General features: G+C 35.6%; 1 protein-coding gene and 1 non-coding gene across 2 annotated transcripts; both read right to left on the minus strand.

Moving 5' to 3' along the window:
- Positions 1 to 9,216: 9,216 nt before the first annotated feature.
- On the minus strand, positions 9,217 to 9,433 carry LOC115958720. Its single transcript, XR_004084642.1, has one exon. It is a non-coding gene; the product is annotated as a small nucleolar RNA U3 (small nucleolar RNA).
- A 4,477-nt stretch (positions 9,434 to 13,910) lies between these two features.
- LOC115956008 (protein KINESIN LIGHT CHAIN-RELATED 1-like) lies at positions 13,911 to 17,610 on the minus strand. The gene is made up of 3 exons (XM_031074451.1): positions 16,495 to 17,610; positions 14,973 to 15,881; positions 13,911 to 14,365 (listed from the first exon to the last, which is right to left on the minus strand). The coding sequence occupies exons 1-3, from the start codon at positions 17,088 to 17,090 to the stop codon at positions 14,134 to 14,136; spliced, it is 1,737 nt and encodes a 578-aa protein (XP_030930311.1). The 5' UTR covers positions 17,091 to 17,610; the 3' UTR covers positions 13,911 to 14,133.
- Between the last annotated feature and the right edge of the window lie 508 nt (positions 17,611 to 18,118).

Raw genomic sequence — 18,118 nt, forward strand, 5'->3', positions numbered from 1 at the left:
TAATGCTTGAAAATTATTAGAGAGACCTCACAATTGGGTCGGGTTAATAGAGTTTAGATCAAAATGGGTCATTCTAAACAATTTGCAAGCAAATTGAGTTGACTGCGTTATGGGTTGACTCATATTTTTTTCACATGCAAAAATAAATAATAATAATAATAAATGAACAAGAAAAATGCTAAATGTCAAAAAAAAAAAAGTAAAAAAAAAAAAGTTAAATAATACATAGATTCTTGAGCTTACACAATTAAATGTTCACTAACCATATTATCATCATAAAAGTTAGGTGATTTGTCATTGAGTACCTAAAAAGGCAAAAACAGAATAGTTTTGATTTTTTAAGGATTTCTTACATTAAAAAAACCATAAAATTAAAAATAGAAATTAGGTGCCCATAAATTTGGTGGCATTCTCGCGCGACATACTCATTCCTTTGAGTCTCATCCTCTAAGATATAAAATTTTTTCAAATTGGAAACAATGAAAAAGATGTTGGCTTACTTGCAACAGATGAGGCTGACAATGCAAAAATCTTATGAGTTTTATTGGAAATTTGAGGTTCAAACCAATGCTTTGAGTCTTTTATCATATCAAAGGATGTAAAAATGTTGTTTCAGTCTAAGTTTACAATATTGAGTTTATATTGTAAGCTCAATTTCTCTAAATCTTGTTGACCTGTAGTCAAAGTAGAAAGAAAACTTTATGGTGGCCACTATTTGATTCAATGTAGTCATTACATATGGAATGATTGATGTCATGTTACATTTACATGGTTTAGCATTTGGGATGATTTGCTAACTTTGTTTAGTCTGATTTAAATAAATAAAAAAAAGTTTTAAAAAAGGGGTTGGGTTGCAGGTTAGACAGGTTAGCCTAACTCGACCTAAAAGGAAAAAAAAAAAAAAAGGTTTGGTACGGGTCAACCTGTTTTTAGTTTGAGTAAAAAATTATTGGATTTGGGTCAAGCTAATAGATCTGGATCCAATTTTACCAGGTCTACTATTAAACAAAACCTTTAGAGTTCGTTTGGTTGGAAGAGTGGAAAAGTGAGAGGATAGAAAATGGTGGGAGAGTGGAAAAGTGAGAAGATAGAAAAGATTTTAATTTCCCTAATTTTTGTTTGCTTGGGAGTGAAAAAGTGGAGGGATGGAAAAAATGTGTTTGTATATGTATAAGTTTATTCATATATCCTTGTTAAAAAATGATGCCTATTAAAACAAAAAAAGTGACAAAAAAAAAAAGTAATCACCCAAATTTATCAGGAAATAAAAATCATATCTAGAAAAAAATCACATCTAAACAAAAAACAAAAACAAAAAATCACAAAAGAAAGCAAAAGAGAAAAAAGAAAAAAAGAAGAAGAGCAACTAGACGGAGCCTGCCCAGGAAATCAAAAGGAAAAAAAAGAAAAAGAAAAAAGAAGAAGAAGTAAGAAGCCTGCCCAGGAAATCAAAAGGAAAAAAAAAGAAAAATAAAAAGAAGTAAGAGGCAACGTCCAAACCAGAAGAAAAAAAAAAGTAAGAGGCAACATCCAAACTAAAAAAAAAAAAAAAAAAGGCAGCGTATAGACCACACCAAAAAAAAAAAAAAGAGCAATGAATTGGACAAGCCCATGTGCAAGTGTACATGGGCATTTTCGTCATTTATCTATCAAATTCCTCCCACTCAGTTTCCTCTTCATTTTGGAGAGAACATTTTGGTGGGTCCGGCGAGAAAACACTTAAGCCCCACTAATTTTTTGCCCTCCCCTCCCTCCAACCAAATACTCACCAAAAAACCTTTCATTCCCATTTTTTCTCCAAAGTTTTCTATACACCATATTTCACTTCAAAACAAACACACCCTTAGGGTTGATTGATGATTATAGTTTCGTACCCTTCATTAGTCATTGACAAATAGTATTAGATTGGGGTAAAATTTAGGTTTCTTAGGTATTGTATTATAGGTTTTTCAATTAAATTCAACTAAATTTTGTGAAGCAAATTGCACTTTCCCCTCCTTAAGTATAGGGTAGTTGTTATATCCCCCTTCAGATTAAAAAGTGAGAATATCCTCCATTTAACTCTAACTTTTCTTACTAAGTATTTTATCCACTCTGTTAGTATTTTCAATCACATTAGCGGATTTGTGTTCAAACCCACACTAAAGTAACTTCAGTACCTTCCACACGTTTTTATAGTCAGGGGGAACATTGAAATTGTAAAACACTTTAATGGTTGCAAATTATAATCCATCATAATGTTATTTTATTAAAAAGAAAATTATCAGCCCTTGCGTTGCCACATTTATATTTTGGCGAATTACAATCCATCAATTTTTGTAATTGTATTATTATTTTTATGTTTAAGTACTGAATACATTTTTTTATTAGGTTGGTGTCATCTCTATATATATTTATATTTATATTAATGCACAAAGTTCAAAGAAAATCCAATTAGATTCTTAATTGAATTCTAAATTTTGTACCACGTGTCTCATATAAGTTTTTGAATTTTTATGCTAAGTGAGTTATTGTATCAATTAAATTTTCTTAATTTTGCTATTAAACGCGAAAACCAAAAAGACTACAATAAGAACTTGGCTTAGGTACAATGCATCTAGCCATTAGGATGACAACACATGATAATTTTTAAAGGGATGAAATGTACTGAATGATCTGTTTGGATACTGTTTATTTTGTTAAAAAATAAATAAATAAATAAAATGTTACTGTTGATTGGCCGGTACTGTTTAAGAGGCGTTGGTTCCAAAAAAAAAAAAAAAAAAAAAAAAAAAAAAAAAAAAAAAAAAAAAAAACGAGAGATAGAGTGGGAGAGAAGGTCCATAAGAGCATCTACAGCAATGGAGCTAAATTTTTAGCAATTTAGCTCCACCAAAAGTTACTTTATCTATTTTAGCTTTCAACACAATAAAATAATATATTCATCACAATAAAATAATATTTCTACTATAATAAAATAATAATATTTCTACTACAATAAAATAATATATCACCACCACCACCACCACCACAGCACAAACATCCTCCACCACCCCCACACAGCACAAACATCCTCCACCACCACCATCGGCCACCAGTCCACAGCAGGAAAGAAGAAAAAAAAAAAAAAAACACCAACCCAAATTGAACCCACAAATCCACAACCACCACCTCCACCACCACCGGCCACCAGTCCACAGCAGGAAAGAAGGAAAAAAAAAAAAAAAACACCACCCAAATCGAACCCACAAATCCACAACCACCACCGGCCACCAATCCACAGCAGGAAAAAAAAAAAAAAAAAAAAAAAAAAAAAAAAAAAAAAAAAAAAAAAAAAAAAAGAACCCCACGACGAGCAAGCACTGATCACGTCGGTGAGCTGGGTCGGCAGAAGCGGTGGATCGGCGGCTCGGGCGATCGGAGTTGAGAGAGTGAGAGATCGGAGTGACAGAGCGGCGGCTTGGCTGATCAGAGTTGAGAGAGTGAGAGATCGGAGTGAGAGTGAGAGGCCGGCCGAAGTGAGGGAGTGAGACCGGAGTAGTGAGGGAGTGAGACAGAAGAGGGACTGTGAGAGACCGGATTGAGGGAAAGTGAATATTCAGACTTCAGAGAGAGAGAGAGAGAGAGTGAACGTGAGAGAGAGGGAGAGGCATTATTTTAATCATCCAGATGATTAAAATAATAATATTTTCTTTTGCTCCTCATGAACAGTGCACATCTATTTTTAGATGTGCACGGTAGCAGTGGAGCTAAATTTTTTAGATTTAGCTCCACTGCTGCAGTAAGGTTTTTGTGTTTGTAGAGCTAAATTTTAGCATTATAGCATTATAGCTATACTGTTGCAAATGCTCTAAGGCACAGAGAGAGAGAGAGAGAGAGAGAGATCTGAATTGCACCACCGTCAGGCTGGCCTTCTGTCAAAGCTCTGGTTAAGATGTAGAAACAATTGAAACTCTGGTGGTGAGAACTTCTCACTGAGAAGGGGTATTCTCTTTACTATAGAAACAAGTTTCACAAAAGCTATTATTGAGAGCGATTCTCTGCAGGTAGTTACAGCTCTTCAGAATCCTACAGAGAATTCATCCTTACTGGGCCATGTTAATGAAGATGCTAGGTTGGCTGCAATGTCAAGCATGAAGCAAACGACGCAGTACATATATTGGCGTGAAAGGTCTTAATACACGGTTCTTAAAATGTTTGGTTGGGGGCAACTCCCTTATCTATTGTAGACGTTGTTCAAAAGGATTTGATGTAATTAGTTTTCAGTTTCATTTTTCAATGAAAGAAATTTCCAGTTCTCAAAAAAAAAAAAAAAAAAAAAAAAAGAAGAAGAAGAAGAAGAAGAAGACAAGTCTAATGTCCCTCAAAATTTTATATTTATATTATGGGGCAAAGTTTGGGTCCAATGTTTGGGATTCTATTTGTTGATTCTGTTTGTTTTTCTGTGTTTGAAGCCAAATATCTTGCTGCAACAATGTCATTCTTGGATTCTAAATCATCCTCTCATGGTGGAACCACAAAGTACAAAGCCTACCATTAAATTAGACGTGATTGTCAATGCACGCAATCAACGTTTAGACCTCATTTTGATGGAAAAAAAAATCAAAAATCAAATGTAGAATCTGAGTTGGATTTTTTTTTCTTCCTTTTTCTTAGCAAAATTACTCTATAGTAAAATTTGATTCACACGATGTTGTGTCTCTAAATGAATCTAGAATTAGTTGCAGAATTAAGGCTGTCTGGCATTATCTACTTCACCCAAGAAGGAGATGGTAACTTGAAATTGCTGTTATTTTATTAAGGAAATGTAAATTTCTATTTTCTTATTTAAAGTGATAATTTTCATTTCAAAAACTTTCAGGCCTAGCTACAGCAACTGGAAATATTTATGGTCTTTATACCTGCACTTCATGGCTTCCATGTGCATGCTCTTGGGGATACAACAAACGGTTGCATGTCCCATTGGTATATTTCAATGAACATAATGTTTGTATCTTTCTATCTAAAGCATTTAGGGGAGAAGAGAAGTAAAGAGTCCCCACTTTGTTCCAATAAAATGCCATTTTGTCTTGTTCTAACTATCTGCTTGCAGTACCATAATTCAATCCTGATGGCAAGGTTAGCACAATTCAATCCTAATATGCCCCATATCGGTTTGCTGAATTATAATTGCAGAGCCACTCCTTTTAGCTTTCGTAGGATGTTTCTGTTTATTTTGTTTGGATATTTTCAAACTCCAAAGTGTGATAGATATAATTGTTTCAAACAAGGGATTTGCTTCTCTAAATTCTTGTACTTCTCTAAATAGTGCATTTTTAGCATGTTTGAATTGGGATTTTGTTAATTTGTTAAAAGTGTGTGTATATATAATGTTGAAGTTAATATTTTAGAATTCAAATTGAATCAAAATTAGTTTCTAATTATAGTATAATTTTGTACCACATGTCTAATTTAATGTTTTTTTAAATTTTAGTGCTAAGTAATCCCCATTTGTAATTTTCCATTTCATGCATAAGCACGAGTTACATTATTTTTATTTTATTATTATTATTATTTTTTTGATACCAGGCAAAGAGATAACATCACATTACAAAATTTGGAGTCTGTCTTGCTGAATTAGCAAGTTTCCTGCTTTCAGCTAATTCAAAGTCTGAAGTTCTAAAAAAAACAACTAGCGTAGAGTATTGCTTAATAACATTATATATATATATATATATATATATCTCTTCTAATAAAGTTTCAATCCACCAAGGCCAGTGAGTCTTAGACCTCCAAAAGAGTTGGATTTCCTTACTATTAGTTAGGATCGCCACTCTTTGAAGACCCAGATGAGCTGTGTAGAGAAGCGCCTCACAGATCGCAGCGAACTTTGTTTTCTTAGGATATTGGAATGCTGTGAGAAAGGCTTTTCTGGCAAGCTGGCTTCCTTCCTTTGATTTACCTATCAAGGAAGCACCTCTTCTTCCTCTAATCAAATTTCTGGAAATTTCAACTTGACACAACAATTGCCAATCCTCTTGGTAAGGCCAGGCAGGAGTAAGATGCTAGATGTCTCCTTTTGTTTGTTCTTGACTTGTAAAATTTTCAATAAAAGCAACATTGTACTTGCGAGTTAAAGCAGTTGAGATTAGCATAACCTCATTTATATTGTGTAATTTTCCTTCAAAGACGATGCCATATACACCAAAGGGTGACAAATAAGGTAGGAATGCAGTTCTTGATTCAATGTTTTGTTGGAGCATTTTAATATTAAATAATCAAAATGAATAAATGTTACAACATAAATGTAAATATGTGAGAGTGAATATGGAAGATGAGGAGTTAGTGAAAATGTTTAATTCCACATTGAAAATGAGAGAGACTATTTTATTCTTTTTAATTGTGGTGATTAATGGGCTAACATGAATTGTCTCAAATATTAGGCTAGATACGTGTGCAAGAGGAAGGTGAAGGGTGGAGGTATCAGAAATGGAAATGAATCAGCCTCTTGGCAAGGACGGGTGTTCTTTCTAGTAGAGTTTTGGGCTTGAGCAATTTGTGCAAAGGTTGTTCTATCCATACGATACTTGTTGGGCAGTTGTATCTTGGGGGAGACAAGTTAGAGAAGGTTTGCATCAGTTACAAAGTTTAACCAACCAAGGGCTTGAATCTCCTTAAAGAGAGCGAATGCCGCGCCTCAGTCCAAATAGTATTATGTAATTTCTTTCTTTAAATTAGTAAAATTCAGAAGTACTATTCAGTTTCTTTTTGTGTTATTTCCATTGTCATTATGTTAGCACCAACATGTTCCTTTTGGCTTCCTTGGATCCAATTACTTATCCAATCAGTTATGGTGTGATAGGGATTTTTGTTTGTTTTTAGACCTCTTAAAACCACAACCAGATTAACCTAGGTAATTAACCAAGTGATTACCTAGTCAAATTATTAAATTTAGGTTAATACACATATATCATATTATTGTAAAGTGTGGAAAATAAAAAACACAACAATATGATAACTCAAGAAAACCAAACCGGTAAAAATCCTGAGGAGGATTTAACCTAGTTATCCTCAAGGTAAACTGAATCCACTATGAAAGAATTGAAGTTTATACAATAGCGACTTAGACCATAAACATCTTATTGCTACATCGAGTAGGAAACTTAATACCACGACCATGTGACAGCTCCGAGTCCACGGACTACTTCTTTCTTAGATTTCCAGCAAGTACAACTGCTTGTATATCTTTAAGCTCTTGACTCTACAACTGAATTGATCATCAAGTTCTTGACATAGTCTTAAATCTTGGAAACCTTAAGTATGTGTGAAGGTAACCACCTCTTGATTTCACAAAAGATTCACACACACAGTATAAGGAGCAACCTAAAAAATGGTTAGGGTTTTCCTTTTTATACTTAGGGCAAAACATAAAACCCTATACGTCAAACGGGCTTGGGTTGAGTTGGAAATTCTGCAAAAAAAACAATTTGCATGACTTTCAACCGATCGAGTCTAATTCTTGATCGATCGAGCCAAACAGATTTACACAATAAATCCTACAACAACTCGATTCCAACTTTACATAAAAAGCATATACTTTTAGCAAGTCTAAACAAAACTAAAACATTTTGATCATGATTTGCCAATATTACAAAATAGAGTTCTAATATATTAGTTTCTAATTCCTTAGAACCTAACAATTTCCATTGTCATTGTGTTAGCACCAACATGTTCCTTTTGGCTTCCTTGGATCCAGTTATTTAAGAAACAGGCGGTCTAAAGTTTCCCTATCTTCTTGACATGCTAGTTAATATAGTAGAAAAGTGCTCATGCAATACCAGTGGATTTGCATGACTTTCGACCGATCGAGTCTAATTCTTGATCGATCGAGTCAGGCAGATTTACACAATAAATCCTACAACAACTCGATTCCAACTTTACATAAAAAAACATATACTTTTAGCAAGTCTAAACAAGACTAAAACATTTTGATCATGGTTTGCCAATATTACAAAATAGAGTTCTAATATATTAGTTCCTAATTCCTTATAACCTAACAATTTCCATTGTCATTGTGTTAGCACCAACATGTTCCTTTTGGCTTCCTTGGATCCAGTTATTTAAGAAACAAGCGGTCTAAAGTTTCCCTATCTTCTTGACATGCTAGTTAATATATAGTAGAAAAGTACTCATGCAATACTAGTGGCGACTTCAAGAATTTTGTTTAGGGGTGGTCATTAAAAAAATTTAATAAAAATAAAATTTGAATATATTAACATCACAAAATAAAAACATACGTAAATACATAAAGTTTTAAAATTTCATTTCACAAGTTTTTACATTTTGAAATCGTTGTTGATATGATAGTTTCACTATTAATGTTATTTGCTACATTTTTTTCAACCTTGATTAACCCTTGGTGACCGCCCCTATGCAATGCACGAGTAAATTAAAATCATAAATATATATCATAATTAATTTTTTTCAAACAACTCATTTTAGTCTAAGGTTAAGTTTGGTAACTCAACTCAAAATGCATTTTATAGATTTCTAGGTATGAAAATGAATTTTGTTATTTTTGTGCTTGTTTGGTAAATTTTGTTGGGACACAAATTGGCAGAGAGGCTATCAGCAATGCCGACATCAATTGCTACGCTATATTCATAATCTCCCTTTGCCTCAAAAATGAGAGCCATAAGACGTCAATGATCAATCAGTTGCTTCTTCAATGGATGCTGGTGCAGTATGCTCCCTATGGATTTTAGGAGTCTCCTTACAGAAGCTCTCTACCTCATCAAATTGCATTTGCTTGAACATGGGCCTCAGCGAAGTACCTGCCATTTCCAGGCAATGCAGTTATGCTACCAAACAAAGGGAGGCGTGAACTCAAAAGTATAAAATTATCTATAACTCTGCTTACGCATATTCAAATGACAAGAACCCAAAAACTGACATTTTAAAAGAAGGCGAACAACCACATCTCACCCCATTAAAAGTCACAACAGAGCATGACAGTCGTTATTTCTCTTCCTCCTAGAATAACATCAAAACACTGCTTAGGAGTTTTATCAAACACGTTGTGTTACTTGTGTACATGCATTTTTGCATCAAATTAGTAGAGGAAACAATCACCACATTGCAACTTAAAGCCTTAAACCAAGCAATTCAATCCAAAAAAAATAGAAGATTAAAAAAAAAAAAAAAAACTCAGAGAGTTTAGGGATATTGTGATTTGTGAAGAGAGCAAAAAGATTTTGAAGCCTGTCAGACAGCCGTGCGACCATCCCAACCCAGCCGAAGCAAGTTGAGAACGATCCTCTACAGTTCGGTGCCTCTAACAGAGACAACGAGGCCGTTAATCACGCTCTGATCACACGGCCATGGTTCATCCACCAGGTTTGGGGTCCTGTCTCCTTAGTGAGCAAGGATACAGAGGTACGATCCTATAGAACAGATCCTGTTCAAGTAAGGTCGTGTCCTCTCAAGCTGCTTTGCTCTAAATAAACTAAAGTTCTACTTACTATCTGGTCGATATGGGACAGTGTTGTTTGGTTTGAATCAAACTACTTGCTCGTGGACAAAAATGCCCCTTTAAACCTTCCCACTTCTGTCATTGCTGGCTGCGCAAGGACAAAAATACCCCGGCTCCTCGGATCAATTACAATTAGGACAGATGGTGTCTTGGGCCCGTGGTATGATCCTCTCACTGTGACAATAACGATGTATATATATATATATATATACACACACTTATGTGCATACATTAAGTTCTTCAATTATATCCAAGTTTTTTTGGTAGATTAAATTTAATTATTCTTGAAAAAAATAACATTGTGTGTTTTATTGGACAATACATCTAATTGTTTAAATTTAATTGGAGAACACAATATACAACACCTAAGAGCATCCCCAATTAGGTTGCTAAATTGACTTTGCCTTGTACAGCAAAGAAGCTAAACTCAAAATAATTTGAGTATTAGCTACAGTGAACTACTTAAAAAAAAAAAAATTAATGTCTGGTGTTAAAAAAATAATATTTTAATGTGTTGGTTATGATTGTTATTTATTGTGTTTGATATATTATTTTATTGTATTGTTTATATTATTTTAATATGTTGAATATTAAAATAAAATATTTGATGTTGGGTGTATTATAAAGTATGATGTTAAAATAGATAAAGTCATGTTTTGAGTTGTTAAAAGCTATATTTTTTAGCTTTCTTATTGTGAATGCTCTAAGATCATGTATCTAATTTTTACCTTATTCATAACAAAGTGACTATGAGTAATTAGTTATGACATACCATTTTGGTTGGTGCCCTTAACTTATTCTTCTTTGTTAAATGTAAGTGTTCTCAGAGCATCTATTTAATCTACGGATAAGTGTAGTTTTTTGTCCCATACACATTGGGAATACAAATAAGGAGAAATCTCTAAAGTTGATCCCAAAGTATTTGAATGAAAGACTTAGGGGGTGTTTGGATTTCTAGTTTCCATAACTCATAACTCTGTTTCCATAACTCATAACTCAAAAATGGTGGGACCCATGACTCAAAAGCTTGTTTGGATTTCAATATCTCTATTTTCAGTTTTTGTTTCCATCACTCAATTTTCTGATTTTTGAGTGATGAGTTATGGAAATTAAAAACACATTTTAGATGTTTTCAGTTTCCATAACTCTGTTTTCAATGACATTTCCATAATTACACCCACAACATAGGTCCCACAGTCAGAGCAAAGTCACACCAGCCCACCTTTTGCAATGGCTCTCTTCGCCAAACACATTCTCAGTTCGTTCTTTCTTTCTTTCTTTCTTTATTTATTTTTTATTTTTTTATTTTTTTTCCTTCCTGCCTTTCTCATCTCAAACCCATTAAAAAAAAAAAAAAATCAAGAAACATAACCACGGAGGAACGACGACGATTGGAACTTCCACGGGCACAGATCAGTCTTTTAGCACACAACAGCGATGGATAAAGGGCTGGGTGATGGTGGAGATCGACGGCGCTAGGTGACGGTGGAGATCGGTGCCGCAAGTCCAGACCGTGATTTTCGCCATTGGGTTCGTGGAGGGGTTTAGGAGAATAATAGGGGAAAAACGAAGAGAAAATCAAAGCACAAAAACGAAGACAAACCCAGTTGACTAACCCACTCAAAATCAATCTCAACACAAAAAATTCCAACACAATTAACATTGAAACCTCTAGGAAATCAAACCCATAAATCCAGAAAAATATACAAATCCGCATTAAAAAAAACAAACAAACAAACCTAGAACAGTTTGGGAAAAATCCGATGCCAACAAACCTAGAACAGTCTCACGCCGTTCGATGCCAACAACAGCGGCGGATTCTTCGTCTCGAGGTTCTGCGTTGACCAATCTTTCCTTCGCTGAACTACCAGGCTGAGCCGCTGGTGCAAACCTCGTTGGTCACCAACTTTCACGGCATGATCTGCTTGTGAGTTTGTGAGCTCCGACCCCTAGTGGAGAAGAAGGCTGAGCTTGTGAGCTTAGTGGTAGAGAGTGTAGGGTGAAGAGAGAGAGAGAGAGTAACAAGGGTGAAGGGGTGAATGGAAAATGAGAAAAGAGAAAATGGTGGGGAATGGTTCCATAGGTAAGCTTAACAGGAGGACTGACCAAGTTACAGGAATAGGTCCCACAAAAATCAGAAAAGTGTGAGTGATGAGAAGCTGAGTTATGTGTGCCAAACGGGTGTAATTAAAAAATTTGGATATTTTAAATGATGAGTGATAAGTGACGAAAATTGAGTGAAGAGTGATGAGTGATGACAAAAAAAAAAAAAAAAAAAAAAATCCAAACAGGCCCTTAAACTCATGATCTCATGGATCATGTAACACTTTAAAACAATTAGACAAGCCCTTTAGGGTTGATTGGTGATCGTTAATTGATCCACAATGGATTCATACTCTTCATTAGTCATTGACAAATAGCATTAAAAAGGAGGTAAAATTTAAGTATAGTTTTTTAAGTGTTGTATTGTATGTTTTCCAATTAAATTCAATTCTGTAGTTGTACTTAAGAAAGATAACATTGTTTGTACTGCATTAATCAATACAACCACATGGTTAAATTTAATTAAGAAACTTAAGGTACAACATCTAAAGTACAATACATGTATTTTTTTTTAAGGAAAATTGCACTTTTCCTTTCTTAAATATATGACAACTGCAATGCCCCCATTTTTAGAAACATACATTGATTTGTATCCAAACCCGCATTAAATTAACTTTAGTATTCTTCCCATTTTGTTATAGTTAGCGTGGGGGTGGGGGGAAGAGGAAAATTGCAATTGTTGAATACTTAATGGTTGCAGATTACAATATTTAACAAAGATATGCATTTTTTTCATTTGCGCTTGTTTGGTAAATTTTGTTGAGACACAAAGAATTCATTTTTCTTAGAATGTACTCCTCTTCTTATTTACTAAAACAATTCTAGGATGCATTTCTCATTCTCATTAAGTGAGTCGGGTGTTGTGACCACACCTACAAATCCATCTTTTATTCTCAGCAAAAAAAGTTCTCCCCATTATAAGCTATAACTGAACTCCTTTTGCCATTATCCTCCTCATTTTTACTAAAATCGAGGATTCTCATTTTAACCTCTCATTCTAGTTTTTACGAAAAGGTTAGAGGACTCATTTAAGCACAATTCACAGGCTCAAATGATCTTTCTCCTCTTTGTTTTCTCTTCTCTCTTTTCCTTCTCAAGTCCTCTCCGTCAAAACTAAACTCCTAATCCTCCCGTTCATCTTCGTCCACCTCGACCTTGAAAGGTGTCTCAGGTTGAGTTGAGGCAACAAAACAACACAAAGAGGAGCTAGTCAAGAAATAAAGGAAAGTTAAGGAGGTGTTGAAGTACCATGGTCGTGCAAAGAGGAGGATGAGTACAAGAGTATATGATGCTCATGATGATTACAAATCACGATGATTTGATCATCATGAAAATGAAGGAAGATGAGGAATTTGCTTAGATGATCATTGTGGATAACTTGTCAATCAATCGTTTCCCAAAAAGGTAGCTCTAGGTCTCTTTTTAGGAATGTCTAGCTTTTATATTAGGAAATTGTGAATTTTGTGGTGAATTTCAAATGTTTTAGATAGTTAGGTTTCTTTTTCTTTGCTTTGTGGCACTGATACAAATTTACGATGAGGCAGATCTTTTGTGGTGTTTGGAGGTGGGTACGAAATTTCTTAAATTTAAAAAAAAAAAAAAAATTGTAAAAAATTGTTTGACATTAAAAAATAAATAAAATAAATTGGGGAACATGTAACTGGCAAATATCATTTTATTTGAAAAATTATTATGTAAAATTAATTATCTTATTAAAAATAATGTAATTTTCTTGTTACTGGAAATTGTAGAAATTGTTTAATTAGAACTTTGTGAAAGAACATTGCTTTTTTATATGTATTTGGAATCGAGTTATATGCATGAAAAATTAAATATTTATTTTAAAAAAAAATGATATTTGGGAACCATCACCTTGATGTCAAAAAAACTACAATCCGCTAGAATGTATTCCAACTACATTCCACTGGAATACAATATGTGAGAAGAGTTACTAAACAGTAAAACCTACTTAAAGGCTAGAACGCTTAGGCCGTAATGGATGAAAAGTGAAAACAATTCATTCAAGGAGGGTTATGATAAAAGAAGTCACTGAAATTGTTTAATTTAAAATATAAAATTTAAAAAAAAAAAAAATCAAAAGATCAACCACCTTCAGATTACATGCATGGAGTTGGCGTAGTGAATTCTTGTTTAATAATAAAAGCAACACTAGCAATTTAATGAATAAAATGTTTAACTATTTCAAGTCGATCCGTTTATGACCCAAACCTGTAAAAACTCATATCGTGTTCGCTGGTCGTGTCAAACATTGACACCCCTAAATGATAGTAATCAAAGAAACAAAAACAGCCTGACAAATTGCAATTACAAAACTATATTCACTAGCATATGAGCATTTCATCCTGTAAACAAATTCAATATTTTATAAGAAAACATTCATGGAAATATAATAAATTAAAATTAAAAAGTGGAAATTAAGGAGCAAGAAAGCTCCAGCGATTGTAAGAACTTGATCTTCTACATGAAAAAAACTTAAGTCAGTGAGAGGAAAAGGTCAGAAGAGGTTATCTTATTCTTAGTTAATTCTTGAAACCAAACCCAGACCACTTTTTAGTTCCCTCTTTCTTCCTATTTGAGTTGGAATCAAGAAGATTTTCAAGTGATTTTCCCTTTCTGTTCCGAGTCCTTTTGGTGTCTTTCAAAAGCTCTACTAGCCTCATTTTTTCATCTTCAGCATCTGGATTTGCTGTTCCAAGCTTTTGTTCTCTCACCTTGAGGATGTATTCCAGTATCTCAATAGCATCTTCCACCCTGTAATAATTAATAAATACCAAAACTGTGTAACATAAGACACTAAAATTATAAAGGGACAAGTAAGAACAAGATTCAGATATTATGTATCCACAATTCTATGAGTATCTTCTTTGAGCTGTATAGGTCAGTGGCAGTGGGCTGTTCTGCAATGTCACAATGCATGCACTAATTTTCAATGGTTAACATTCATACAAGATGAGATAGGCTACCAAAAGAAGGGGGAAAATATAAGTATATCAGTATGTCTCAAATGGTTAAATGATAATAATCCTGGAAAACATGACAGATTGCGGTTAGAGCTTAGAGTACAAGACAACAGAAGGCTCACTCAAAGGTTATGAAGACTTGATGTGGTGTGATCGGGTGAGTACCACCCCCTAGGGGTTTGAAGATTGTAAATGCCTTCAGAAATAATCAGGGTGTGCAAGATACTTATATATGCATATGCATGATGAGAACAATCACGGACCTGTCTAAAATAACAATATTACAAGAGAGAGGAACGGGACAAAAAGTTGATTCAGCAGAAAAACTTAAGACATAGAAAACAAAGGCTAAGAAAGAACTAAAGACAAGCTTGAAATGATCATGAAAGAATGCTCACCTTCCCATGGCATCATAAGCTGCTGCAAGATTGCTATAAACTCCAATTGTGTTCAAGTGAAATGAGCCGCACTCCTGCTCTAGTATCTCCCTTGCTTCTTCAAACAACCTGGCAGCCTCATCTATCTTGTACAACTGCACGCAAGCCAATCCCATCTGATTCAACACTATTCCAAAGAAGGCTGACTTCTTCTCCCCATTGGAATGAAGCTTAGCTATAGCACTCTCAAAAGAGTTCCGAGCCTTGCCATACATCCCAATCATGTAGAACAACACACCCATTTGTGCTTCTATCCCTGCAATTGTACTTTGCTGCCCAGGGGTATCCTCCAATAACTTCACTGCCTTTTCCAAGAGCTGCAGTGCCTCCTCCGGCTCATTTATGGCTTCATAGATGGCTGAGATTTCAGTCAACCCACTGGCAACTTCCTCAGATGTGGCGCCAGGAACAGGTTTTGAATATATCCTCATGGCATTCTCACAATATGATTTGGACTCTCTTAACTTGCCTGTCTTGTAGTAGAGGTCAGCAAGGTGAATATAGACTGATGCTACAGAAGGGTGATTGTCACCCCTTGTGGATTTGAAGACTGTAAGTGCCTTCTGGTAGGAAAAAATAGCCTCATCAAATCGGCAGAGAGACAAGTAAACATCACCTATGCTAACATCAATTGCTGCAACCTCATTATCTTTACCATTGGCAATCATTGACATGCTAGCAAGGACAAGGTGCTCAAGTGCAGATTCATAATCTCCCTTTGCCTCACAAATGAGAGCCAGAAGACGTCGATCAGCTGCTTCTTCAAGGGATGCTGGTGCTGTATGCTTCCTATGAATTTCAAGAGTTTTCTTACAGAAGCTCTCTGCTTCATCAAATTGCATTGCTTGAACATGGGCCTCAGCTAAGTACCTGCCATTTCCGAAGTCAATTTTTTTTATCATTGCTATGCATAACATAATATTAATTAATATATTATTATATTCTACCTATTTCGACCACCACATTTGGGCCAAAATGGATGTATTTAGTGCTCAAATTTTTCAAAATTAGGACTGTTTGGTATGACATTTTGAGCAACAGTTTTTAGTTTTTAAACAACATTATACTATTTTTACACACTTTCTCACTCACATGTATTTTCAAAAAATACAATCAACGTTACCAAACAGTCTCTAATCATTGTAGTTATGAATTATGATAAAACTCTGAGGTGATGCATGGGTTATGACTTGTGTGTGAAGAATGAGAGCTCAATAAATAAGTTCTACCAAGGTAGTAGATAAAAAAAAAAAAAAAAATCATTAATAAAACTAGGAATAATTTATTAAATTTATTTATTTAGCCATAAAAAAAAAAAGTTATAATTTAATTCGGCTAGGAGGTGAAAGATATGTTGGGCCCAATTGCCCAAATCTCAATGCAACGGCCAAGCGCACGTTAGCACCCCATAACATCACAAGCTAAAGTGAGCCGTTAGCAACTAGTTACAAAATAAAAGGTACGGACCGTTTGCGGAGCTTACCTACAAGTCTCTGCAACTGTCGGATCCGATTCACCCAGAGTCTCAATCTGGATCTGCAACCCCGACCCGTAACACGAAATGGACTTGTCCACCCGCCCCAGCATCGAATACGTGTCCCCAAGCTGCATGTACCCGGAGAACCTAGCAAGCGCAAGATCCGACCCGTTTTCATGATCCGTAACCTCAACGGACCGCTCCAGAACCGGAACCGCCTCCTCAAACCGACCCAAACTACAGTAAATCGAGGCCACAATATGCAGACTCATCACCAGCTCAACCCCATGACCCGAACCCGAACAATTCTCGAACGAAATGGAGGCCCGGAGAGCATAGTCCAACGCCTTATTCGGGTTCTCACCCGAAGCCATAGCGTCACGGGCGAGCTTCAACAGAAACGGACCCTTATCCGGGTTCTCGAGCGAGGAATCCGTAGTGGGTACCTTTTCCGGAGTCTTCTTTCCGGGCCGGGTTCGTGAATTGGAAGGAGACGGGCTTTTGTTGGAACATCCATTTATCCGGGTCGGGTCTCCGGGTATGAAAATGGGTACGGACGGTGTCTGAGGTGGTGTTTGCTGCACTGAGACTAAACCCGGCATCGTTTCAAACTCACTGAACCCACAAGCCACAATTCCAAATGGGTATGGATAAATGTGGTTTGAGAAATGAGAATTGAGATGTTAGGATTGAAAAAAGAGGTGACTTTACTTGTGACTTGAGAGAGTGAAGAAAGGAATTTTGTCTTTGTGGGTGAGTGAATGAGTGAGTGGGTGGGTGGGTGGGTATATTTTTATATTGTAGTATAGCCTATAGGGAATTGATTAGTGGGGACGGTGGGGGTGGTGGTGGTGGTGGTGGTGGAGAAGTGTTGCTTGGAAGAGACTCCTAATGATGAAGGAGTTTGGGTACTTTAATTTGATAACAAGCTTTAGAATGAAAAAGGGTAGGAAAAGAGAAACAAAATCCATGTCTATTCACATGGAGGGGCTTTCATGAGACGTTCTGTGTCTGTGTGTGTGTCTGTGAGTGTGTGTGTCGTACTTTGAGCCAGGAAGGAGCCTCCTCTCATTCTCCTGCTCTTTTCCTTTGCGGATAATTTACATTATTCTCCTGTACTGTGTGCTTTTTTTTTTTTTGGAGAATCATACTGTGTGTGCTTGTTTAGCTTCAAATTTACACTACAGGAGTTTCTCAAAAAAAAAAAAATTTACACTACAGGATGGCTTTGAAGACTTTGTGCCAAGTAAATTCTAACACTCTTTTTCACATTTTATACAATATTATACATATTTTCATACATTTTTTTATTCACACGTATATCAAAAACACTCAAATAACATTATTCAAACTTCTCTACCAAACGGGCATTTACCTTTGAAAAGTTTGAATTAAAATTGTAGGGCCGGAAAACTTATGATCCGGCCCACGCACTATCCGGACTCAGGGCCCGTGCCGAGGAGGTAGTGTGCCGAGGACGAGTGATCAAAGGCCGAGGGGTTAAGGGGAACAGCTGAGGACGACCCTGTCCTCGGCACTCCAAGGCTCTGATGAGAAGAGCAACGTCTTAGTGAAGGCCGCCCCCGAATAAACCCCTGAAGGGGATGTGAGTGGAATAGGGCCCACATGG

The sequence above is a fragment of the Quercus lobata genome, chromosome 8 (genome assembly GCF_001633185.2).
Source record: "Quercus lobata isolate SW786 chromosome 8, ValleyOak3.0 Primary Assembly, whole genome shotgun sequence".
Classification (NCBI taxonomy): Eukaryota; Viridiplantae; Streptophyta; class Magnoliopsida; order Fagales; family Fagaceae; genus Quercus; species Quercus lobata.

Excerpts from the sequence above, each read along its gene's own strand:
- LOC115956008 (XM_031074451.1), bottom strand. The coding sequence starts at position 17,090 with ATGCCGGGTTTAGTCTCAGTGCAGCAAACACCACCTCAGACACCGTCC. Across the intron at positions 15,882-16,494 it reads ACAGTTGCAGAGACTTGTAG|GTACTTAGCTGAGGCCCATG; the intron begins GTAAGCTCCGCA and ends CGGAAATGGCAG. Across the intron at positions 14,366-14,972 it reads GCTTATGATGCCATGGGAAG|GGTGGAAGATGCTATTGAGA; the intron begins GTGAGCATTCTT and ends TAATTATTACAG.